This window comes from Pipistrellus hanaki (assembly GCF_964339955.1).
Source record: "Pipistrellus hanaki genome assembly, chromosome: 6".
In the NCBI taxonomy this organism is placed as follows: domain Eukaryota; kingdom Metazoa; phylum Chordata; class Mammalia; order Chiroptera; family Vespertilionidae; genus Pipistrellus; species Pipistrellus hanaki.
In genome coordinates, this window is record NC_140508.1 from 21,053,032 (window position 1) to 21,080,299 (window position 27,268).

General features: G+C 40.4%; 1 protein-coding gene across 4 annotated transcripts in view; it reads left to right on the plus strand.

Moving 5' to 3' along the window:
• The window catches only part of KIF16B (kinesin family member 16B), a 252,717-nt gene that overhangs the window by 131,192 nt on the left and 94,257 nt on the right, over window positions 1–27,268 (plus strand). For all 4 annotated transcript variants that reach the window (XM_084887626.1, XM_084887625.1, XM_084887623.1 and 1 more), the window contains exons 13-17: window positions 2,106–2,225; window positions 3,092–3,143; window positions 4,921–5,058; window positions 16,113–16,195; window positions 17,552–17,640. In XM_084887626.1, the coding sequence (XP_084743752.1) occupies window positions 2,106–2,225; window positions 3,092–3,143; window positions 4,921–5,058; window positions 16,113–16,195; window positions 17,552–17,640 (482 nt within the window). The remainder of the gene's footprint in view (window positions 1–2,105; window positions 2,226–3,091; window positions 3,144–4,920; window positions 5,059–16,112; window positions 16,196–17,551; window positions 17,641–27,268) is intronic.

The following is a 27,268-nucleotide window of genomic DNA, read 5'->3' on the forward strand; positions in this document are numbered from 1 at the left end:
GAGGTTTATTCAAGTGCCGGCATTTCAAGAAGATGAGGGACTTTTCCCAGTCCTCAAAAAAGAATCTTAAGATCTCAGTGCAGGTGGAGGTTTTTTATAAGGAGGGAGAAGGAAAGCAGAATCAAAAGACCAGGGTAGGAGCTTTGGACATGCAGGGACTGTCCTTGCTGGTCCCAATATGATTCTCATGGTCAGTGTCTTTGAGTTGGTCATGTGTTTTTATTTTTTAATCAATGAATTCCTGTGTCTAGGCAGTCAGCATTAGCCAGGCCCTTAAAGGTAAGGCTGCTCCTTAGGTTCACACAGGAAATGAACTGCTGGATTGTGAAGTCTACTAAAAAAAACAACAACACAAAAACAAAACAAACAAAAAAAACCCCTTTCAATATCTAAGCTCTAGTTTTGAGAGAAAAATCAGGTTAGAGTAATAAGCTTGGTTTAGCATTTACTAAGGTTAATATGGGTAGCTTTATATAAGTATAGCATATTCATTCTACATTACATTATTGGGGACATATTTTGATGGCAGAGTCAATACTAAGTATGTAATGTTAAGAGAAAGAAAGGAACAAAGTAGAGCCATGATTTTGGGTTCAAGTAACAATAAGGAAGGTTGGCATTCACTGAGAAGGGATAATGTGCAGGTTTGGAAGTCAGGAGGAAACAAGGGTAGGCTTTTATTTATTTTAAAAATCTTTATTGTTGAAAGTATTACATATGCCCCCCCCCCTTTATTTTTCCCCATTGACCCCACCCAAGAAGGGTGGGTTTTTTAATGCATTAAGTCTGAGTTGCCTATTTGGTATCCTCACAGGTATATTGAAGTAGGCAGGTCTGTTGCATGAGAGGTCTGCCAAGAGATTTAGATGTGAGAGTCATTAGCATGTAGATTGCAGGTAAAGTCAAGAGACAAGAAGAGATCACCAAGGGATGACCATAGATATTACACACCCAAGGATGAAAGACCCTATGGATTGGGATCAGTGGAGAGCAGGAGGGGAAGAATTGAAGAACTAAGTGTAGGGATCTCTTTTTAGGTGATTTTTTCTAAAGGGCAAGAAAGAAATTGTTGACAGCTGGACAGAGAAACAGGGCCAAGGGAGGTGGTGATGGTGGTGGTGGTGGTGGTGGTGGTGGATGGTGGATGGTAGGAGATCCATCACAGATTTGTGGGGATGTGGGGATGATCCATAGGTAGGAGAAGATGATGCAGAAGACAGAAGTGTGTGTGGTGCTGGGGCAGCTAATGCACAGGAAAGGCCTCATCTTAGGAACATACACAGGTTATCCATAGTAACTGGAGAGAAGAGCCAGCAAATTAGGAGACATCTAGATATTCGATGAAATAAAGGTTTTAAAGAGGGAGAAAGAATCCTTTGTAGTCTGGTAGTTGCAGAACCTTTCCTAAAGAAGGAAAGATTTCAAAGAAGTTGTATAAATTAGGCAATAAGTTTAATTCATTTTAATTGAGCTTTTATGTTTCAACTTTACTTTGCCTATCATATGCCAGGAATGCAAGATAACGTTTAAGGTCCATTTTTCTTACAGTATTTTTGATGAGAAATAAAAAATTTTAACACTCTAGAGCAGTGTTAAAGTAGTTCTACTGTCATCTTCCCGACAACCTTCAGAGCATTGTTTCAGAGCATTGTTTTAGAGCAGGGGGTCCTCAAACTTTTTAAAGTGGGGCCAGATCATGGTCCCTCAGAGAGCTGGAGGGCCGGACTATATGAACTACTAATTCCTACTGTAACACCTCAGCTGCGCTCACTGCCCAAAAAACCTGGCGGGCCGGATCAGACTCCTCTGCGGGCCGCATGTGGCCCGCGGGCCGTAGTTTGAAGACCCCTGTTTTAGAGCCTTAGTGAACTCTCATAGCACTGAGGCTGTGGCCTTCCTTGGAACATTGCCATGGCTGCCATGGCCTTCCCTGGGACATTGCCATGGCAGACCACTAGTGGTCCAGGAGGTCTGAAAGGTTGACGACTGCTGCTCTAGAGAACACCTAAAAACAAAAACAAAAAACAAAAAACAAAGAAGCAAAAAAAATACCTAAAAAGATGTTCTCTTTCCTTAACATTGTTTTATTTCACTTCTGATTTCAGGAACAAACTCTAGCCCTTAGAAAAGAAGGTATTGGAGTTGTTTTGGATTCTGAACTGCCCCATTTGATTGGCATTGATGATGACCTTCTGAGTACTGGAATTATCTTATATCACTTGAAGGTAAAACTGCCTGAGTGGAACATTCTAATTTTGTTTTCCCATTATCCTTTATACACTAGCAAGGTTTGTTATAATATTCTGTGTCCCTGAACACAGCTATTACATTAAAGAATATGCGACAAATCCTTGAGTCCTTTTGGGGATTTCCCACACTTCATTGGGGCTCTGTGGCATTAGAAGTTCCCATTTTTATGGAGTTCTAAAGCTAAATGTGTAGATTTAGCAAAGACTGAGAAGAAATAAAAAGGCAGAGAAACTAGGGAAGAAAAGTCACAAGTACTTGGAACCGGGATTGGCTATATGTTTCTGGGCCATCATTTTAATTTTAAAGGTGTGTCTCCTGACTACATTATTGGACCTGATCCTAAACAGGCTATTCATGTCAAGAGAGCAGAATTTCCACATCCGTGTCAGTAGTTGCTTCTGTACCCTTGACTTTACTAACCTCTCTCTGATCCATGGCTTTATATGAAAATGGTATTGCATTGTGCTTTGTGGACACCCATAAACTTTTAGACATAAGGAAACCCTCTTCACTGGAGGAGAAACTCTCCAGTAAGGATCAGAAACATCACTGAGATGACTGTCCTGGGCAGATTATAGGCCAAGATAGGAGCCTACCTACTGTTGGACAGTAAGTCCCAGGAGTTCTCCTGTCATCTTCCCGATAACCCTCAGAGGATTGTTTCAGAGCCTCAGTGAACTCTGATAGCACTGAGGCTGTGGCCTTCCTGGGACATTGCCATGGCTGCCATGGCATTCTCTGGGACATTGCTTATCAGGTCAATTAGGGCTTTAATGAAAACTGACAAAGCGGATGGCTTTCATGTCCTTACTAATAAATTTTACTTGTCTCTTCTTCTCAGGAAGGTCAGACATATGTTGGTAGAGAAGATGCTTCAACAGAACAAGATATTGGTAAGAACCTTCATCAATTTTCTTTTACCAGTGAGTTTTCTTTTTTAAACCTCAGCCAAGGATTTTTAAAAAAAGTAGATTTGAAACATCGTTGTGAGCAAGAAACATTAATCGGTTGCCTTCTGTATGTACCCCGACCAGGGATTGAACTTTTGGTGCATAGGATGAAGCTCCAACCAATTGAGCCACCCAGCCAGGGTGCTAATGATTTTAAAAATCATTTAATGGAGAACTTTCTTTTGAGTGACGGACATGAAGTAATTATAAAAAGAAATCTTTTAAATATTCTATATTTATGTGTATTTCTATAATGTGGAATTCAAATTAATAAAACAGAAGAATTAATTTAGTGAATAAAATGAAACTATGAATTCTTCCCCCTCACTCTCCATGTATTCTATACTTTGTGGTAGTTTTCAAGAGTATAGTTATTTAAATCACTCTACTCTTGTCACAGTGGGACACTGATGGAAGTGTCAACAGGCACAGGCAAAGGATATAAAGTCCCTTACTGGGAAGGATATAGACATGTACCTGCTCAAAGATGATAATGGGAAGTAGAATACGCACATGTACAGCATACACACACCTGGAGGCACGGCTCCCTGGGTTTCCTAGTGATGGTGCCCGAGCAGGGTGAGGACATGCCAGGCTTTACAAGCGTAACTTTGGGAAATCATGTCAGTGATGGTGGTGTGTGTATGTGTGTGGGGCCAGGTGGAGTTGGCAGGGAAGAATTGTATATTCGCAGCTGTTTTTAGAATTGCTGGCAATGAACTTAGTTTTCTACCAGTGTAAGTTGTTAATCAAGCCAACCCTAGAAATTCCTACGTGTATTTACTGTTTGCTGTGAAACCGAGAGAGCAGAAAACCAATTCCAAGAAGTCCTTAGGATCAATAGTTTTTGAGTAGAACTAGGCATCAGGCCTCTTCTTCCAATCATTAAATGATGTGTTTGACTCTTGAGGTTGCTTTACATGATGGTGAGTGGCAAGAACACGTGTTTTCTGTGAGCAGAGAAGTGCAGTTCTGTGGGGAACAATGGGAGATACTTCGCCTGCCCTGAGCTGCTGGTGAAGATCTGTGCCTAAAATCATGTAGGGTTATTTGACAGGCGTTCACATCCATGCCTGGCCATTCATTAAACAAGAATAACTCAGGATAGCCGTGTGTGATTAGGGAAACCTTAGCTGCCACATGCTCTGCGATGAGAGGTCTGTGATGTTAAGTTCTCTCAGGGTTGTCACAGGCTATAACAGTGTGCTTCTGGAGACTTCCTGGGGCCACCCAAGATCCATATCATGCCAACTTCATCTTTGATTTCTGCTCCTGGCACATAGGATCTGTTATAATATGGAGGTCACAATAAGTTTTTGAGCATTGGAGCCCTGTGTTCTCTCCATTTTACTATGAACTTTGGTTGACAAATGAAATAAATTTATTCAGCATCAAATAGAGTGGCTCAAAGGTTTTCTGTTAAGACAAGTTACTCCATTATCTTTTTCCTGAAGGTGAAGTTAATAAGCATCCCAGAATGTATTTCCTTATACAGGTGATATTCAGATACTTTAAGGTAACATTAAAGGGATACCTTCAGTTCTATGAGTTCATGCTATGAACTGAAATTCGTCTTCCTCTCTAAAACTAAAGGTTCACTTCACAGTATTTACATGAAAAAGAAAACACATTCAATATGGCAATTGAATAAAAAATTAATAAAGTTTGAGAATCATTGTTCTAGATACCAAAGAAACATTTCTTTGTTTTTCCAACTTAGTTCTTCACGGTCTGGATTTGGAGAGTGAGCACTGTATCTTTGAAAATGCCGGGGGGACGGTGACGCTGATACCCCTAAGTGGGTCTCAGTGCTCTGTGAATGGTGTGCAGATCATGGAGGCCACACACCTAAATCAAGGTATTTGGGTTTGTGTTTTCAGAGTTTTTTATATATATGTGTACTAGAAAACAATATGGCTCTGTAAGGGGGGAACATGTGCATCTTAGAATTATTTACTGATGATAAGAGTATAAAGAGTGAAGACTGCTTCATTGTACTGTTTTTCTCTCTTTTTGTCAAAGGACTTATTTATAGTACCATTGTCTTATTGAATTAAACAGGAACATGTATGTAGTTGTCTTAGAAGTTACTGCTTTAGTGGAAATATGACTTCAACATATTGTTTTAAGTAAAAAATTACCTTAACACAATGGCTTCTTTTAATAATTTTATTACCTTATTTATATTTTTAAATGAAAAATTATAAAGGATCTGGTATCATCTTTTTTCCTGTTGAAATAATTTCAAGTATTATAGAAAAGTTTGAGACTAGTACAAAGAACTTTTTATTTTAGAAGCACTTGAAAATAAATTGCTAACAAGATGCCCCATCACCCCTGAACACTCAGTGCGTATCTCCTTTAAACAATGGCATCTTATATGTAACAACAATCCAGCCGTTCAAAGGAAACTGACACTGAGATATTTCTACCATCTGGTTCTCAGGCCTCCTCTGCCATCTGTCCCACCAGTGTCCATTATGGGCCCACTATTCAGTCCCGCATCCTGTTACATTTGGTTGCCATGTCTCTCTAGCCTCTGTTCCGAAAGATATCCTTTGTCTTTTCTTGACTTTTATGACTTTGGCAATTTTAAAAACTACACATCAGATATGTTCCACCACATAAACATAATATCTGATGCTTCCTCATGATATCATGCATTTTGACAGGAATATTAGAGAAATGATGCTGTATTTTTCTTGCATGCCATTATTGGGTTCCTATTGCCATTCCTGTTAGCATTTGATTAAAGTGGAGCTTGCTAGGCTTCTTCACTGTGAAGTTATCTCTCTCTCTCTCTCTCTCTCACTCTCTCTCTTTCTCTCTTTCATTTTTGATACAAAACTGAAAATAACAAATGAAATAAATAGAAACTCATAGGCACAGACAACAAGTATGTTGACTACCAGCAGAAAAGGGAGGTTGGGGGGAGGTAGTAAAGAGGGTCAAATATATGATGATGGAAAGAGATTTGACTTTGAATAGTAAACATACAATGCGATATGCAGATGCTGTATTATAGAATTGTACAATTAAGTTACTCTTTTCTCTCTTTTTTATTGATAAGGATATTGGCAAGGTACTTTGAGATCATAAATGTTTCATTCTTGTACTTTTAAACAGAAACCTCTGCTTTTAGAATGCATTGAGCTTTCCTTTTTGTCTGATTTAATTTTGATTCTAATGGTTGCTGTATGGTGATTTTCCTCTTTCTACATTCATTCTCTTTTTAATGTAAAACATTTACTTTTATAAATTAAAAAAATATTTTTAAAAAGTTGGCTTTTTACTTTAAGAAATGACTTTTTTTTTGCCATTTATTTATGAATGTATTAACTTAAATCCACAGGGGCATATGGCTTGCTCTTTTATTTGATAGGTTTTGGTTTATTTCTGTCCTTATTTATTTTAAAGCTCAAATTGTCCCAGTTTTGGCAAAGAGGAGTTCCTTTTAAGCTAGTTTCTCTGTCCTTTTGGCTTGTCCCATTGAACGTCTCAGGTTCATCTTATATTTTCCTGGAATCAGTGAATTCTCCAAGGATCCTGGCATTTTTTTTTTTTTTTAGTGGAGAATAGGTTATAGAAACTAAGATCTGGGCATTAGGTCCTGTCAATTAACAGAGTTAAGGAAAGTGTGGGTGTGTGTGTGTGTGTGTGTGTGTGTGTGTGTGTGTGTGTGGTGTTTGAGAACTTTTACAACTACATTTCTATTTATATTGGTATGTTGAAATATTTTTCACAAACGGTAATTCATACCAACACCTCTAATTTCAACCTAATACCTTAGAGTTTATTCTAGTTTTCTCCTTTTTCTTATTTGTAGCTCCCTTTTCTTACAGTGACAAACTTGACTCCCATTACTCTGACTCTGCTTCCTCCTCTTCATGTATGGTCCCACCTCTTCCTGCTGAGGCTTTGACACCCATGTTGGGATACTCACCCTTGTCTTAGTGAAGAAACCTTCCTCACCCCATGCCACATGCCTATCATTTTCATGCTGATGCCAACTTTGCTCATCCTGCCTAATGGGTTTTGGACTGACTTATACGAGAGGAAAAGAAAGACACTGATATTATATGTTAAGCCCTTTTTTTATATTATATACGAGAGGCCTGATGCACAAAATTCATGTAAGAGTAGGCCTTCGCAACTGCGGCAGCTGAGTGGGCTGCCTGGATCCTCCCTCACAGCTGTTTAGTTCAAAGAAATTGCTTTTAATTTCATTGCCATTTGCTATGTAGCTATGATTATGTCTTGAACTCTCTTGTGAATTGAATATGGTAATGAGTATATAATATTTTTATTAAGTGTATTTTTTGTCTTAAACTTTTACCTAAATTGAAAATCCATTTAAAAATATGACTATTCAAGTTAGTGATGACTGGAATTAAATTTTTTATCTACATATTGAATAAATAACTTGTCCTAAGAAACTGTAATTAGCATTCAAGGTTAATTGACAGAATTTCCTCTCCCTGTGGGGGTACTCTTGTTTTAATACCATGGTGCCATGATTACTAGGTCTGATGGGCTTGAGTTTCTCTGGCATACTGCTCTGCTACCGAACAGCTACCTCAGAATTACTATTAATGAAATTGACATAAGAATGCTGTTCCAAAATGTTAGAATAGTGAAATGCAAGATGACTTTATGTTTCAAGGCATTACATGAGAGAAGCCTGTAACAATAAGACTTTTTAATGACATATTTTTAAGACTCAAATTGAAAGATTCCATTAAGAGAAAAATATGTACAGCCCTTCAGAAATTAAAGGTTAGAATTCTCAACTTAAGTTTCTTCATTTTTTAAGTTGTTTTTTAAAATGTTTTATTATTTATTAAGTATTTTATTATTTTCTATATGAAAACATATAAACCTATTTTTGCTACACCCTATATGTAGTAAAAATAAAAAATAAATGTGAATGAGCCCTGGCCAGGTGGCTGGTTAATTGGAGTATTGTCCTGTATACCAAAAAGGTTAGGGGTTCGATCTCTTATTGGGATTTGAATGGATGGGAGGCAACCAATCCATGGTTGTCTCACTCCATTCTTCTCTCTAAAATCAATAAACATATCCTATGGTTAGATTTTTTAAAAACCCCACAAAACTATGTGAATGGGCCTAGCACATGTGTACTTCTATTGACCTTGAGAATGTTAAATGCTTGTTAAGGACTCCTGGTGGCTAACTGGGCAAAAATATGTAAACAGAGTATAGTAGTCATTGCTAAAGAGGAGCCTCTCATGCTCTCTTTGCTTCAGGGAAAAGCTGCACTGAGTTGCCAAGCCTCCTGCATTGTGCTGCTGCTGTTTGAATTGAGGGTCACAAATCAACCAATGGGCTAAAGACTTGCCCTGGCCGGTTGGGGCTACACTGCTATATACTTATTTGCATCTTTAACCAATCAGTGTCTCCATTTGGAACAGTCACTTATTTGAACCAGTTAATCAGTGAAAATTTGAATCCTCATTTGCTTGAGAGTGACCCAATCAGGGACTGGAGGTGAGAAGTCTTCTCTACTTAGAAGCCAGCTTCACCTGTGCCCCAATGAAGCACACTTTCAGTTTCCATTGAATACTCTTATCCCTGGTTGGAGCTGCAACTATGGCGCTGAGCTCTCACTGGAGCAGAATGGTGACACTTCTCATCTGGACCGCCTTGCTGGAGCTGTTCCACAGCCACACTGTTTCACGATTGAGCTATCTCACAGCTGTGCTTGCTGTTCCACAGCCAGGTCGTGTCACAATTGAGCTGTTTTAATTGAGGTATTTTTCCCCACCACTGCACTCCAGCCCAGGGACTTTTGTTGGTGTTTAATTGGTGACATTGGCCTTCTATCAGCGCTTCAATATAGTGTTAACCTCTGTAGAAGAAGGGAAGTTTTTTTTTATTAAACAGGCTTACAAAAGAATTTTCAACTGTAACTGTAAGATTTAAAGAAAAGACGAAAGCAAAAATAAAGTATATTTACTTCATTAAAACATATTAATAACTGGGAAACAGGATTAAACAAGGAACTTTATTTTTACTCCAAAAGTACCTTGACTTTTACCCATGAAGCGGTTTAAATAAAGGTATCAAGAATAGAAACGCAGATGGATGTTCATCTAAGTCACATGATCTAACCCCATTAATTCCACATTTGACTGGATTCCTGATTCACCCTGCACTGCCAGCAACTTCCTATCTCTTTACTACCAGCTCTCAGTTTATTGCTGATATTTGGTATTTAAATGTCTCTTTTCATTATTAAGTTACGATTAATTTTAAATGTGTTAGTTAGGCTGTCCTATCACAAAGTACATGTAATTACCACTTCTTTATCTAAATCATTTAAGATACTTGTGAATGCCAACTAACTAATAGGTGATTTAGATATACTTAGCAGATTGTCATCATTGGGGAAATTTTTACCTGTATCAGTTAACAGTCCTCCTTCTTTTGGGTTGCATAAATACCGTTTCCCCGAAAATAAGACAATGTCTTGTTTTTGTTCCCAAAGATGCGCTAGATCTTATTTCAGGGGATGTCTTATTTTTATATGCGCTAGGTCTTATTTTCGGAGGATGTCTTATTTTCGGGGAAACACGGGTAGTACTTCCCTGCCTTAAATTACAGGAATGTTTTTATCAGCTAAGGGCACTAAAATGAAAAGCATTTGCTAATGCTGCGAGAATTCAATGTGGCCACCAATATAGCATGTTGCCTAAAGTCTTGTGTATGAAGCTTTTCTCCCCTTTTTAGAGTTTTTTCCAAAAACAGTGTGTGAGGTATGTAGCACTGAATCTGACCATGCTCTTTAATTACATGCTCTCTAACACTTAGTTTTCCTCACTCCCACGATTTGGTAGACGGTTCCACAGTATGACTTCATAGAGCAATTTCATTGTAGAGTTCCATAGAAAGAGGAGACAGTTGCTGGAGAAGAAACTGTGCATTTGACCATGGTGTGCAGTACATATGCTTGAGTTTGTTTTTAGTAGTCTCAGATCTTAGGTGTGTTTTTTTTTTGTTTGTTTGTTTTTCTTGTATACTTAATATGAAATGGTATAAAAATCAATTCAATTATAATTAAGAAAGTAATTCAACGTTTGCTCTACAATTGCCTTGAAGTATTATCTCTTACTTTGATTGATTTTTCTTTTTACTATAAGTTGCTTTAGTGCTGATAGTTGTTAAATGTAATTAATTTTCTATTCATATCAGTGGACTCCTTTGGTCTTCTTGCTGGTTTCTCAGAACCATAGAATGCTCGTCTCTTCTTTTAGAAGTGCTGCAGAAACTACATCTGGGGAGTTTACTCTTAGGTGCATTTGAATGTGTTATGCCTGAGTGCCAAAATACATTTGCCTCTATTCAGGCGCTCAGAAAGAAGGATCAGGGATTGTCTGGGGAATGGAGCTGATGAGCCTTTGATAAAATTTTCATTTGCTCAAGTTCTGGTGCGAGTTGGTCAGAAGCAAATCAAAAAGGAATTTTCGTGGAACTACAAAGGGAAATAGATCTTCCAGAAGTTTAGCCAGGACATTGAGGAAACAGAAGAGGCCTGTTACACACTACATAAAAGCCAGCAGATAGCAGTGCTAATCCCCCAGTGGACTCACCTACACTTGATCATAAACACTTTAGATTTCTTCCTCAAATTTGTGACCTGACAGTCTGCCTTGCACATGGATGGTTCAGCAGATACTGTTCAATGTCAAAGCCTAAACTGTTCTTAAGGACTATTTCCAAAGTCAGTGGTTCTTAAAGTGTGTCCCCACTCAACAACATCAGCCTTAACTGGAAGCTTTCTGAAATGCTCATCTTAGACCTGCTGAGTCAGAAAATATAGGAATGGGGCCCAGTGATCTATTTCTTTTTTACAAGTGATTCCGGTGCACTCTCAGATATAAAAGTAGCTGAACAAAGCTAATCATGTTTGTGTTAATTGTAGCCCAGAATGAAACATTCATACTTAACCACCTCATAAATCTTCATATGACATCTAATAGGAAAAAAGTTGACTTATTTGTGTTGTAGCAGAATCAGAAAACTTGACAAGAAATGAGCAAAAGAAATCAATAGTGATATCAATAATTATTATCACTACTAGAGGCCTAATGCATGAAGATTCATGCAAGAATGGGCCTTCCTTCCTCTGGCTGCTGGCAGTTTCTCTCTGGCCCAGAGCCACCATTCCACCTTCCCACACTGCCCAGAGGCCCGGAGCTGCTGTGGCAGTGTGGAACTCATGCATCGTCACCATGGTGACAACACAAGCATCCTGCCCTGCCCCTGGCTACTCAGCACCTGTGTATGCAAATTAACCCACCATCTTTGTTGGGTTAATTTGCATACTCCTGGTTGGCTGGTGGATATTGGGAAGGTATGGTCAATTTGCATCATACTCTTTTATTAGTGTAGATACTCCTTAAAAGTCACAAGGAATGTTTACATGTTTAATATTTTTCAGTGTTTCTGAACTATTAAAATAGAAAATCTCACATAAAACCACCTTCAGTGGTTTTATTAAGAGATTTAAATGAAGCTTATTTTTTTGTTCTTAACAACTATCTTTGTCCACCCTTTACAATGCCATTTCCCTTTTTAAGACCATCTGGAATTTGACTATCTTCAGGTATTTAACAAGCCCTGAAGTAATCTCAAAGATGTCATCATATATTTCAGGAAGGTTTAAACATAAACAGTTACAAGTTAAGGGCTTCACACAAAGTCCATCTGCTGTAGTTTGTTTATAGTTAAAGAGAATTTAAGATCTGGAAGGAACCTTATCTAGTTTGATGACTAAATGTGGAGACTGAATTTTGGATACCCCAAAAGAGCAGAGCAACACGCATGCTCTGTATGTCATCCAGAAATCTGCACCCTGAGCCATTCTCTTTCATCCATTTGTTTACATTTCCTCAGCTCTCATATTGCTTTTTAATGTATACTCATGAGTCTTCTTTTAACAAAAACACAACAAACTATCCCATGGGATCCATAACCCCCATCTAGCTACTACCAACTCCTTTCTTTTTACACACAGACTTCGTGAACGAGTTGTCTGTCTGGGCTCAGGTGCTTCATTCTTATCCCTCAACCCCTTCAGTTTGGCTTCTGACTGCTATCAAAATGCTCTTACCAAGGTTGCTCGTGACCTCCCTGACACCACAGCTAATGGCATTTTTCATATCTCTCTGAAGCATTCTGCATCATTGATCACTCTTCCCTTGGTTTCTGAGATTTTTCTTCCCCCTCTCTGATGACCCCTTCTCTTGTTTCCTTTCCAGGTTCATGCTCCTCTAGTTGGCCATTGAAAGCCAGTGTTTTTTCAAGGACCCCATTCTGTTCCACCTCTCTATCCTCTTCTCAGGTGACTTCCCCACACCTGTGGCTTCCTTTATTAGAGATGACTCTCAAATAGAGTGACATACATGCACTTACATGCACACACAAGTACACACATATATGATACATATATGTGTGTACCTATAAACAGTTGTTAGGTAGTTATGTATATATATGTGTGTGTGTAAATATGTGTGTGTTATGTATACATATATAAGTAGGTAGGTAGGTTGGTAAATAGATAGATTGAGTAGGTATGTAGGTTGGTGGATAGATAGATTGGTAGGTATCCTATGCTGTTCTTCTGGAGCTTCAGATCTAAATTTCTGCCTGCCAAAGGCATCTCAAATTCATTATGCCAAAAAATAAACTCATGATTCCTCATCTAAGCCAACCTTTTCTAGTGTTCTCAATCTGTGTGAACAACTCAACACCCAACTAGTTATTGCAGGCCAAACTTCAGGAGCCACTTCCTTACCTCTCTGTGCCTGTATCTAGCCCATCATTGAGTCTTGTTGGTCTTATTTCCTAAATATTTTCCTAATTTATTTATTTCCTTTCTTGCCCACCCCACCTTTCCAGCCCTGAGCCACCATTGTCTTTGACCTGGACCATTGCAGTAGCCTCATTACCTTGTTTATCTGCATCTACTTGTGCCCTCTTCGATTCATTTTACAAACAATGGAAAGAATGATCTTTCTGAAACTCACATTTAATCATGTAATGCTGCTTCCCAGAGCCCTTCAGTGTCTTTCTGTTGCACCTACATGAAATTCAAGATTCTTTACTATTTCCTGAAAGATTCTCTGTCATCTGCTCCCTCTCAAGCCTCATCTTATGCTGTGCTCTCCCTTGTTCCCTCTGCTGTAGAAATACCAGTCTTCCAATCACTCATCATCATCAGTTTTACCTGCTAATGAACTTATACATATGCTACTCCCTGATCTGTACACATACACACACTCTCTCTCTCACACACACACACACACACACACACACACACACGCACACACAATCTTCAGAGCTGGTTTTAGGCACCACCTCCTTAAAGGCATCCTTTCCTGACCTCACCTGCTGTAACTCCCTTACTTGCTTTCCTCCCCCCCCCCCCCTCCCATTTGCTCATTGAACACTGGGCAGGTTAGCTCTCTTTCAGTTGCAGCTTTGCATTTATTTGAGGAATTATTTGATTATTTACTCTTCTACTTGTTTGTAAGCTCCCTAAGGGCAAAGTATATGTCTGACTTGTTCACCTCTGTGTCTGCAGTATTGATCACAGTGATTAGCATATGGAAAATGTTCATTAAGGTGTGTTGAGTGAATGAATGAACAGCAGCATTATGTAAAAATGAAGCATATTTTAAAAGTCAGTAAGATGTTGAGTAAAGGATGCACTAGAGGAAACAGAGGTAAACCAGCCTTAGCAGAGCCCCTTTTTATGTGCCAGGTAGTTCACACACCTTATTTAGATGGAAACAAGGAAAGGTCATGGGTAATTTTGTTTCCTTTTATAACTTTTTAAAAGGGTTTTTACGTGTGTTTCATGCAAACTCAAGGGTGGCAGGAATATTTTTAATGACTTAATATTATATGAAATCTGTTTTTGCAATACTATTCTATTTTATTCCATTAACATATTGTAGTAATTTTCAACTCACATTGTGATGGTGCCTCTCCATAACTTGAAAATATTTGTAGCCATTTTATATGAGGGGATAAGCAGACTGTGGAGTGGATAATATCCACTGCTGCCCTTCTTAGTCTCCTAAAAGCGTGCTTTTCTTCTCATGTGGACTCTGTTTCCACTAAATAATAACCACCACCAGAACCAATCCTCCACTTGTCCCTTGATTATGACCTAAACCTGTTAGGTTTTCACCACATTGAATTTGAAACTTTGAGAAATCTGAGGTAATATGTTGAATAGCAGGCAGATGTACTGGTGTGAACTCCAGAATAGCTAGCTGTCTGGGGTTATAGTGTTACCTTCAAGGTCCAGGTGAGAGGTTGGCGACTATAGTCAACAAGAGGTAACATGCTCTGCCCAAAGGAAGCAGCCATCAGCAGCCGGGGATTTTGCCAGGTGGCATCACACATCTACTGATACCATGTCTTCCAGTTTTTGAAGGGAATCCAGAAAGAAACTCAGACTTAGTGTAAACTGCAGGTTTTTAACTGTTGGCAACTAATGTGTTTGTTTTTTTTTAAACATTCCCCAGAATACACGAAACATTTCTATGAGCTGAATTTTGTTCTGGGCACCCATTTTGGAGCGTGGGTGCAGATTCTCCATCCTGGCTCTCCAGGTGCTTAGTCTGTGTCATCTCTTCAGAGTTGGACCTCCCTGCTGCTTCAGATGCCCTGCATTTTATTTTTTATTTTTAAAATATATTTATTGATATTTTTCAGAGAGGAAGGAAGAGGGATAGAGAGTTAGAAATATTGACGAGAAAGAAATATTGATCAGCTGCCTCTTGCACACCTCCTACTGGGGATGTGCCCACCACCAAGGTACATGCCCTTGACCGAAATCGAACCTGGAATCTTTCAGTCTGCCAGCTGACACCACTGAGCCAAACCGGTTAGAGCCAGATGCCCTGCATTTTAGGTGGACATCTCCAGACATAGCAGGCTCATCCCTTTCCCTGTGGTTACCCCAAGTGGGAACCCCTCTTTTGTCCTCTAGCTGCCCTGTGAGACCCAGATTATTAGTTCCTGGGTTCAGAAGCCTGTGGCCACCTACTGCAGCTTGCACTTGTCCCTCAGGTGCTGGACACCTCATCACTTTCCTTAGGTTCCTCTAGTGACCAGTAGCTCATAGCCTTCCCTGGCTTTGACCTTCCAAAGTGTTTGGAAGTGTTTGCTTATTTGCTTAAGAAAGCTGAAATTTGTGGCCCAGCCCCAATAATTTTGTCACCCTTGGGCATTGGCATTGAATTACGTCACCTCTTTTTCAGTCATTTTCTGAATAAACAGGACCTTAGTCAATCAAAAGGGTTTTTTTTTTGTGTGTGTGTGTGCTTCATTTGACCATCTCAGTTTTAATAGAGTTTTAACAGGAAGCAATGGAAATAGACATTCCATGTACAGAATTTTTTTTCTTTCAAGTTCTGAGGGAGAATTTAGTAATAGTTACCTTTAGTACTTTCTCAGTTTTACCATATTTTCTTTTAAAAGAACTTTCCTTTGAGATTTTTACTTTTATTGGCATTAATAAGTACTTCCTAATTTTGTGACCATATGTATTATATCTCTTTGAATAACTGATTTTTTTTCTTCTCTGCAATTAAAAGTATAAGTTTTAAATGTCATAACATATGTGAATACGTGGGTCCATTATTTCTTCCTTAGGTAACCTGAGCATTGTGCTTCTTGGCTGTAAAAAGTATCATATTTTACACATTTAAAAGTGACTTAGGGAAGCAGGTTTTCTGAGACTAACTCTTCCCCTTATGATTATTGTGTTACAGTCCACTGGAAATTGCATTTCAATGATATAATTTCACGTTATGATGTTACCAACGGTCGAGGTTGCTTACTGTAAGCTCATTACAGTTTTTTGTGTACTCTTAGGTGCCGTGATACTCTTGGGAAGAACCAATATGTTTCGCTTTAACCATCCAAAGGAGGCTGCCAAACTCAGGGAGAAGAGGAAGGTGAGCTGCATGAAATCCCCAGGAGCCAGCTCTGGTCCGGGTGGGGCTATGCTGAGGCGTCTCCACTCTGGTGCCTAGAGTTTGATTTTCCTGTGTACAGATCCACAGTTCTTAGTCTGGATTGATTCTGGGGAGTTTGTTTCCCAGCAGATTATTGGCTGATGACGTGGGATGGTAAGCGAGTGAACTTCTGAGCAGGAGAATAGCTCCTAGACCCTTCTCTTCAGAGAGGAGCTGAGTATCATTTGCGTTAAGTGGAGAGTGACTTCCATTATTGAGCATCTAGGTTAGGAGTTGACCCAGAATCAGAATGACTGTCATCGCAAAGCTTGCTTACTCTCTCTCTCTTTTTTTTTTCCCCCCTTGGGGTGTGAAGCAGCGAGTGAGTTTTGAACAACTGGGGAGACTTCATCTTGATTGGATAAGGATATCCAGAGGGTCCTTAAGTGATGGATGGGGACTAGGGATGTGGGAAGAAATGAGAGGGAGCAGGATCTGTTTAGGGTCATCATGCTTAGGTAACTGAGGGCGATGATATTTCTATGAGCCAGGCACTGTATGGAACTTCCACATATATTCTACTGCTTTGTCTGTGCAGCAGCTATTCCTCTCCCATCTCACAGATGATGGAGATGAGGAACAGACAAACTAGTTCCTTAGCCAGTGAGTGAGGAGTGAGGGCCCCAACCCTGGCCTGCCAACTGCAACTGTTTGCCCCTCAGCGCTGCATTACAGAGCCCCTCATCTCAGCCTGTTCTTGTAAGGGCTGCTGGAGCTTGCCCGTCTGTAGATGGGAAATAAGAAAGCTGCAGACCTCAGCCTTCTCCAGCTGCTTGTCCCAGCTCCTGAAGTCTCTTATCTGTTCCAGCCCAGGGGCTCCCTGGAGGGTCCTTTCTGATACACAGTTACAACAAATATGTTTGCCAATAGCTTTCTCTAGAAGCAAAACAGGTCAAGCTCTTATTTTTTGGCCTTCTTTCCCTCGCCCTCCTCCATCTGTGTCACCCCATAAATGCACATGAGTGCTGCTGATAACAGGACAAGGCTCCCTCCGGAAGGAGGATGGCAGATGCCCTGACCCCTTCCCTGGACTTGAGTGCAGTGTGGTTAGGGAGACCATTGGGGTGTGGAGTTCCTGGTTAGTTTTCCCAGATCATGCATGCCAGGGCCCAGCTCTCTTTAGTGAGGGTTAGGGTTGAGACTCCCCCTAAGTTGCCATCCTCAGACTGACCAGCTGGTGTGAAGGCTAACGGGGAATGTCTGCACTTCATTGCTTCTCCTAAGTTAACAGCACTGATTCCAGAGCCCTGACCTCTGTCTGTTAAGGTAACCGCTCTGCCCTGTGTCTGCTCTTAGAGTGGCCTTCTGTCCTCCTTCAGCTTGTCCATGACCGACCTCTCGAAGTCCTGCGAGAACCTCTCTGCAGTCATGTTATACAACCCAGGGTGAGTGAACAGCTGAGTCTCCTTCCCTGTGATTATCACTGCGGTGGCGTCTATTGTGTCAACTCCATTAAAGTCTCTAGATAAAAATAACACCCCTGCAATCTCGCCTCCTTATCCAATCAGCTGCAGTCATTTTCCAGTTTCCCTTCCAGCCCTTGCTATATATGTATGTAATTTTACTTACTTATAATCACAAAATGAATGAGATTACATATTCTGATTTTATTTTTTGCTAAACAGCATAATAAGCATTACTAAGGGTTGTTATGAGCTTCATTATCATTTTCATAACTGTCTAATATTTTAGAGCTGGCACTTTGATTACTCAGTACACGATCTATCTTTGGCTGAAGCACTTTCAGCTCATATTACACATTTATTGTAGTAACAGAGACAGTTTTAATTCTTAGGGCACAGTATAACCCAGGAAAATTATCTTCACAACTTCTGAGCACTGGGGGCCTGCCTCTGAGGACACAAACATTGTGTTTTAAATGGACTTCATAGCTGGATGACCTTGTGCTGACCTTAACTACTGAGCTATTTTGTGGTTTCTGCAGTGAAATGGTGGTAATAATGAGAAGGTTTTAAAACATGGAACTGAAAGAAATAACTTTGGGGGTCCTTTTCAGTTTTGTGAGGTTCCATACATTTATTGTTCTTTAAGGAAAATACCATGTAATGCCAGGGTTCTTTTCCCAGCCTTGCAAAGGCTTCAGCATTCTGGAGAAAGGGGCTGCGCGTAGATGATTAAAAAGGAGTGCAAAGATGAAAGATATTTTTGAAGGGCATTGGGGGTCAGAGGAACTTCAGCTAAAAGGAACTGAAGACTCTCCCTTGATGAAGGACCCCTGCTTTTATTCACATGATTTATTCTAAAGGAAGATGGAGGTAATACACTTCAAAGGGTATGGCTTACAGATGCATTGTCAGTTTGGGGAATAGCCTATAGTTTTTCAGGTGTTTGGCCAACAGGAAGCAATAAAATGCCCTTAGCTGTCTGGCAGCTAACAATCCTATTCAGGTTTGGGGGAAGTGCCTTTTAGCCATTTCCAGCAGGTAAACTATATATGTGGCTCACCTTTGTTGAGCCCCCCAACTCCCATCAACCTTTTGATGGAACTCTTGTAATTATTACATGCTGGAATTGGTTCTTGGCAATGTAATGCAATGAAGTTAAATCAAATAGCCAATGAGATAATATTGACACTTTCTAGGACTGTCATTTATTTAGAGGTTACTGTACAACAAGCACTCTGCTAAGCACCCCACTTCCATCTTTTACTTTTTACTACTCTGTCCCTGTTTCACATAGACTTTATATAGATTTGCTCACCCACAGTTTCATAGTTAGTGCTCTGGTGCGAGTCCAAATCTCTCTGATTTCCAACCCATGCTCTGACCATGGGCTACTTCCGACCTGGGGCAGGCCTGTTCCATTGCCCATTGCTCCTGGCTCAGCACTGCTCACAAGCACTGGGCCTAGCGGCATTCCCTCCTCCAGCTCAGGTCAGTACACTGGTCCGTGGAAAGCAGACATGCCTACAGGAATTTTTTTTTCAAATGTATCTTTATTTTTGAAAGTATTATAGATGTTCCCTTTTCTCCTCCCAATTGACTCTTTCTGCCTCCCTCTCAGCCCCTCTCTAGGCCTTCACTGTACTATTCTCTTTGTTCATGTATTATGTCATATATGACTATATATATATAGTCAGAGGGGTTTAAACCTGGCAGGCACCTTTGGCCACATTTCTGTATTATTTTATAGGCAAGCTGAAGCTAAGTTCTGACACTTTGCTTGAGTTTAAAAAAATAAAAAAGCCAGTTAGTGCAACATCAGGGCTGCTGCAGGCTCCTGGGCCTCTCCCTCCTTCCAGAACTTCTGGAAGTGAAAGCAAGCAGTTGACTCTGTTGTGTCAGTTGAGGAGAACTGTGCTTATGAAGCAAATATGTCTTGAAATAAACTCTCTCAGAGCAGTGGGTTGCCGTTACTTTGGAAGGCATGTTTGTTATAGGCCTTTAAACCTTGCAGCAGTGATTTTCAGGTGGTTTGCCACAAGAATTTTTAAAACATGTAATACTTGACTATTTAGTCAGGGGCAATGACCTCTTTTCCCTTAGACTGTCAAATTACAAAAAACTGACAATACCCAACACAATAGTAGCCATCTAGTATGAATGAATTTATATTATACCTACTTTTTTTGGTCAGATCAGCATATTTTTGGTGTACTGCAGAATTTTAGTAATTTGTTTATGTGTGAATGAGTTGCAAAAGGTTGAAGCATTTTGCCTTATAGCAATTTTACCAACTGCCTTTTATTGTGACCGAGTTGAATCATTTATATAGTCACTTTGTTTAACTTTACTGTAATATGCAGGTCTTCAGGGTTCATTTCAGTTTACATGGTGTGATCCATCTATGCGATAATTTTGGGCTAATTCAATTGGCCTGGGATATGGAGAGTGCTTGCTTGGGATCATCTCCCAGTCCTGGGCCCAGTTCCAACCTTAGAATCCAGGTGTCAGCTTCTTTTTTCTTGATGGCAGTATCTTTTACTCTGAAACCATTTGGAAATGTTATATCGCTGTCCAGTGCTTTTGAAAACCAAAAATTGATCTGCAATTGACCTAACCTCTGAGACACAGGCTCACCAACCATGTTCCCCTCTTTCTTTTGCATATAAAGATGGGATCTCAGTCCTTCTTTTTTCTTCCAAACACAGGTGAGTATGTAGCCCTCTGAAAAGTAATGCCAGTTTTGTTTGTTTGTTTGTTTGCTTATTTTTAAGTTAAAATAGTTTTTTCTGTGTTTATAAAATGCAGGTCAGAGTGTACTAATATTCATATCAAAGCTTTTTAGTGACTTTCTGTAGTATCTATAATAATAAAAGCATACTAGTAATATGGTAATTAGACCAGACATCCTTCCAGATGTCCTTCCGGATGACCTTAGGACGAAGCCAGGGCTGCCAGTGCTGAGGCAAGCTGCCTCGGCTGCAAGGGCCCAGCCCCTTGCACAAATTTCATGCATCAGGCCTCTATTAAAAAATAAAAGTGCAACCCTTTACCATGTCACCAATGTTGTCCACAGATTGTGCTCTTCTAAGCACATCCCTCCATGTATCTTGTACCTTAGTCATTGCTCAGCCTCACCTGCTACCCATGCCTTTGGGCTCCTCCTTTGCTTGATTCAGAGCCTGGAATGTGTTTTAAGATGCACCCACTTCTGTAAGGCTTAGAACAGATCATATCTCCTCTGAAAGTTACTTTCAGCTTTTATCCCCAGTGAGAAATGTGTCCCTTCCTCAGAGTACTTTGTTCCATTTCTGTCATCTTTATTTTGTTCTTTGCAATGGACACTCATCTATCCACAAGTTCCTTCTGAGTGCCTCCTGTGAGGCAGGCAGGTTCTAGCACAGTGGCCTGGTTTCCAAAAACACCGAGAAGGTCAATTTGCAGCTAGCCGGAGGAAACAGGCAAGCACAGGTAATTTATGGATAAATGCAGAAAGTGAACATGAAATTAACGTACAGTGCCTTAGGCAGTATTTGATGCTGTGGTCAGGAAAGGTTTCAGGTGGGGAGGATGTTTAATCCTAGACTTGAGTGGAGACAAGGCGATGCTCAACAGAAAGGAAGGAGAGGAGGGTATTTCAGGCCAACTACAAAGCAAGCACAGTGGCTTCAAAATGAGAAACTGAATGAGGGTTGGAATAGAGGGAATAGTACACAGAAGAGTGGTTGAGGGTGGGTCTGTACAGATGATGTAGGGCCTGGTAGGCTGCTGGAAAGAGCTGTCTCCTTTCTAACAGCCCTAGGGAGCCATTCGAGGGCTCTGAAAAGGGGAGTAATTTGAAGACATGCATACTACAAATAGGATATGCATAATTTGGAAACAGTATTATAGAAGCAAGAAACCATTTAGAAAATGATTTCCTTATTCCAAGTGAAAGATAACAGTGGTTTGCATGTGGATGGTAGCCATAGACATGGAGTATAATGGAATCAAGGGTGATTCCCTGGTTTGGGGTTAAGCCACGGGGAAGATGGTGTGTCTATTTCTGAGATGTGGGAGATGGGGAAGGGGAGCAGCTTGGGCCTGCATTTGGATATGAGTTTGGCTTATGTGAGTGTCTTTCCTTTTAGGTCGGAAGTTTTTCAAGGTCAAGGATTTGTCTTACTAATGTCTGGATTCTAAACTGTCATTCACAAAGCCTGCCTAGTAAATGTTCAGCAAACAGATTAAGTTTTAATGAGATATATGGATCTTTATGGAAAGGTTTTTGTGTTGTTTTTTTTTGTTTTTTTTTTTTTTTTTTTTTTTTTTTTACTAATTTCTCTGGGTGTCGATGTTCTAAATAACAGAAAATGGCATATTGTGCAAAGGAATGCATTTTTGTGTCATGGGGTCAACTCCCAAATTACACTGCAGCTTTTGGATAATCTCAAAATTATGTTCAGGATCCTTAAGCAAAAGATAGGAAGAGGGCCTCATGATAAAATGAGGAATTAGGCCAAGGCATTCAGAATTGAAGTGAGTGGCTACGTGTTTTAGACCGCATCACAATTGGCTGAGGAGATGGGTCTAGAGGCATTTGGTAATACTATCGTGCCTCCCATTCACCTGAGATCAGTTAACAGACATATTTTGTCTCTGCTCCCCCTGCAATACTCATTTGTAAAAATTCAGATTAAAATTACTTTATACTTCATCTCCCTGGCTTCATGCTACCCTCCGCTGCCACCTGCTGTAGAGAATGATCCCCTGAGAGTGGAAATATAATTGAAGAAAAATGTCTTACTCTGATGTATAGGAAGCAGACACCTTGTGAAGCTGACTGCTCCAGCAACCTGGCAGAGTGAAGCAGAATTCAGTCTATAGTCATGCTGTCTAAACCCTTTCTGATGGTACTAGTGTAAATACCCTCAGCCTAAATTAAGCACCATGAGATACACTGGAAGAACATTGAGAGGAATATGGGCCCTGGCTAAATACTTGTTATTTAAATTTGGATGTTAAGCTGCTTAGACATAAGAACATGTTCGTTTCTCACGATGAAAAACGTGCACTGAAATGCTTTAACAGTTCAGCACATATTTGCTGCGTGTGGAGAATATACAAGTGGAGAATGCAGTGAATACTCTGCCCAGGAAAACAGACTCCTGTCCATGAGCTCATTTAGTGAAGGCAAGGCCACCTGTGACTCAGGGCAAAGGGCAATGTAAGTGGTCCATTCCCTAGGCCAGTGGTCAGCAAATTCATTAGTCAACAGAGCCAAATATCAACAGTACAACAATTGAAATTTCTTTTAAGAGCCAAATTTTTTAAAACTTTAACTTCTGACACCACTTCTTCAAAATAGATTAGCCCAGGCCATGGTATTTTGTGGAAGAGCCACCCTCAAGGGGCCAAAGAGCCATGTGTGGCTATTTAGCTGCAGTTTGCTGACCACAGCACTAGGAGGTCCAGTGGGAGTTGAAGTTCACAGGAAGAGATTCTCTTTCTGTAGTCCTGCCTTGTAATGTGTTGGGTAACAGAAAGCCACAGACTTCCAGAAAGAGTCTTTCTAGACATGGAGATCACCTCTAGCGAGCATCATCATAAGCCTACTTCACAGGAACCCACCTGCCCTCAAACCTTATGGATGGACCTCAGGCATGTTTTTCTGTCCCAACATCTTCCCTAGCTCTCATGCGGTTGGGCTCACTCTCAGGGCCATGGCATATATAGTGAATACACATAGCCCAGAGTGAATACACACAGCCCACAGTGAATACAAATAGCCCACAGTGAATAGCCCAGAGTCTATGTCAGGGGAAAGGTGGCCTGGAGGGGACGGTAGGTGTTACAAGGTGCTTTCTTCTCTGCAGTTGAGGACACGAATATGTTAGAAGTCTATAATAATACCTTATGTTGAAGGACAAAGCAGGGAAGAAAATTATCCAGAAGTTTGGTTCTCGGCACCAACTCCTGAGGAGCCCCTAGTTAACTGGCCTCAGCTCTGCTTGAAAAAAGTCTCTCTCCAAGATTCACAAATGGACTGCATTCTGGGCCCTGAGATGTTTGCAAGGATGAGAGGCAGACTGGAGAGCAGATAGCCTGGGAGAGGACTCTTGTGAACAAACCAGATAAGTGCTGGAAGGAGTGAGTCCCTCTGAAGGAATGAGGATGCTGCAAATGAAGGCCTGGCTTGAGAACATGCTGAAAGCCACGCATGTGTGCAAGCAGAGCTTTTCTTTGGGGAGATATACTTGGGGGTTTGGGAAAAGTGAGTTGGAAGTAAAAAGTTTCAGGTCAGGTTTTGTAGGCACCTTAGTAGTGCATGTATGTGTCACTTTTAAAATAAATTTTGGTTAACATGTTCAGAATTTGTGATTATGATTTAAATGTATGGGCCCAAACACAGCAGATAATTTTTTTCTATGGACTCATAAGCACTTGGTACCTAACTTCTTTACGCTTAAAAATTGTGGTATAGCCGAAACCGGTTTGGCTCAGTGGTAGAGCATCAGTCTGCGGACTGAAAGGTCCTAGGTTCGATTCCGGTCAAGGGCATGTATATTGGTTGTGGGCACATCCCCGGTAGGGGGTATGCAAGAGGTAGCTGGTTGATGTTTCTCTCTCATCGACATTTCTAGCTCTCTATATCTCTCTCCCTTCCTCTCTGTAAAATATCAATAAAATATATTTTTAAAAAATTGTGGTATAAAAATGTACAATATTAACCATTTTTTAGTATATAGTTTAGTAGAGTTAAGTACACTCACATTGTTGTGCGACTAATCTCCAGAGCTCTTTTCACCTTGTAAAACTGAAACTCTGTACCCATAAAAAATAATGCCCCATTCCTTCCTTTACTTGAGCCCTGGCTGTCACCATTCTACTTTCTGTTTCGGGAACTTGACTACTTTAGTTATTCCATATAGGTGGAATCATAAAGTATTTTTTTACTGATTTATTTCACTTAGTATAATGCCTTCAAAGTTCATTCATATCATAGCATGTATCAAACCTTTTTCCTTTTTTAAGGCTGAGTAATATTCCATTGTATGCATCCATTCATCTGCCAATGGATACTAGGCTTGTGAATAATGCTGCTATGAACATTGGTGTACAAATATTGATCCTTGGTTTCAAATTTTTGGGTATATGCACAGAAGTAGAATTGTTGGATTATTTGGCAATTCTATTTTTAATTTTTTGAGAAACTGCCATACTGATTTTCCTAACAGCTATATCATTTGATGTTCCCACAGTGAACACAGATTCCATTTTTTCACATCCTAACCAACACTAGTAATTCTACTTCTGTGTATTTATCTGAAAAATAAACAACAAAAATAGTAATTCAAAAAGAAAATATGCACTCCCATGTTCATTGCAGCATTACTTACAAAAGCCAAGATATGGAAATAGCCTAATATAGCACATCTTTATCATATCACATCTTTATCCACCCATCTGTTGAAGAGCATTTAGGTTGTTTATATATCTTGGCTATTGTAAGTAAAGCTGCAGTGAACATGGGAGTGCATATTTTCTTTCTGAATTAGTGTTTTCACTACAATAGCTTGGCTATTGAGTGTGTGTGTGTGTGTGTGTGTGTGTGTAAACACAAATACAAACATAATGGAATACTCAGCCATAATTGCCCAATGTAGTCAATACTTACAGAATAGCAAATGTCCCAGAGCCATTGGGGTCACTGTCATGGCCCTGACAGTGATTCCTGACTTTCTTTATGAGATGACACAGGAAAGACTCATGGACCTGCCCCAGGATCCTGACCAGCCTTGAGCTGGCAGGTGGAGCTCACCACACCTCCATATCAGCCCTTCACATTGACCCCTTCTCTTCCCAGCATGTGACCTGGCCCCTCAGTACCTGTGGGATGACTTCCAACTCCAACACATTCATCCATGACTTTGTTCTCCAACACTGTGTTCTGCCACTTTCTACCTTAAACTTAATGCTTTAAGTCAGGGGTCTTCAAACTACGGTCCGCGGGCCACATGCGGCCCGCAGAGGAGTCTGATCCGGCCTGCCAGGTTTTTTGGGCAGTGAGCGCAGCCGAGGTGTTACAGTAGGAATTAGTAGTTCATATAGTCCGGCCCTCCAGCTCTCTGAGGGACCGTGATCTGGCCCCCACTTTAAAAAGTTTGAGGACCCCTGCTTTAAGTGGACAAAACAGATCTTTCACACCTTGCTCCATGTCAAGCCTCCATATAAAACCAATATTATAAAACCATCTATTAAAAGCTTAACTGAATAAAGGAATTGTCCCCTCAGGAAGTGTTTGTACATCTCTAGTTTGAGCTAAGTGCTTTCTTTTTATTCTCTGGAAGGCATTTTGTGCATTCCTTTACTAACTCCTTTTCCATTCCATTTAACTGGTGCCTATGCCTGCTTTCCCGGTAGCCTTCTTATAGGCAGGAACCATTCCTTCCTCACCTTGGAGCCTGCAGAAGCCCGCACATAGGCACGCACGCAGTGCGAGGTGGGTCGTGGCCAGCAGATGTACTCTCAGAACACAGGGTGTGGCCGCTCCCAGGTCTGCAGGTGTCTTGTACTTTAGATGGGTACTGTGCATGGCTGGTCCCTGTCTTTTTGTTTCTCACTCACACAGATGTACTTTTACATGGTTTGTGGCTTTCTTAAATGTTGGGGAATTAAAGTTTATCTTTTTGTTTCTCTGTTATATACGCTCAAGAATGTTTTTGCAACAGACCATCCTGCAGAATGAAGGATCCCGGGTTCGATTTCAGTCAAGGGCACATGCCGGATTGCAGACTTGGTCCGGGGGGGATAAGGGGGCATGCTGGAGGCAGCCAATCAATGATTCTCTTTCATCATTGATGTTTTTTCTCTCTCTCTCCTTCATTGCTTTCTGAAATAAATTTTTCAAAAAAATGAATTATGTCTTTTGTACAAAATAATGTATCCAGTAAGATCCAACTTATCTTCAAAGCAACTGGTGTTTTGTTTTTGTATAGTAGGCAACCTACTAAATCTCCAATAGCTAAAATGACAACAAGAAGCATTATGCTTTGAATCAAAGTAAGAGATGGAGTTTCTAAAAGTGAAGTTCTTGCTACCTAAGAACATTTTTATCAGCCCACTGGGCACATAAATGTGGGTGCCCCATTTCTAACATAGTTTTGGAATTTACTGCTGGCCCACATCGCCGGCTCCCTGGAAGTTGGGATTTGTATGCACACATGTGTGGTACTTGGTGCCAGAAAATTTTTGGATGAGGCAAAGCAGCCTGGTGGCTTCTTTTGAGATTTAGCTTCACTTTGGAGAAAAGCCCAGTCAGGGCCTTTGCCAGGAAATAATCTTGCTGCTGGGGAAACATTCCTCCTCAACCGGCACAGTGTCTGAGAAGAAACCAGGCCACTGCTTGGGCTTCGTCTATCTTTCTCTGACACTGCGAACAGGCAGCTGATTTGGCAGGATGTGGAAGCTTTCACAGCTTCATGAATGTGCTCTAAGCAAATTTACTTACAATCCGAGCTCGTTTCAGTCTTGAAATAAAGGAAGGGATTTTCACTTGTGCACTATTTTCCTTTAAACACTAACCAATGGCAAACTTATTAAAATGAATATATTTGAATAATTATAATTT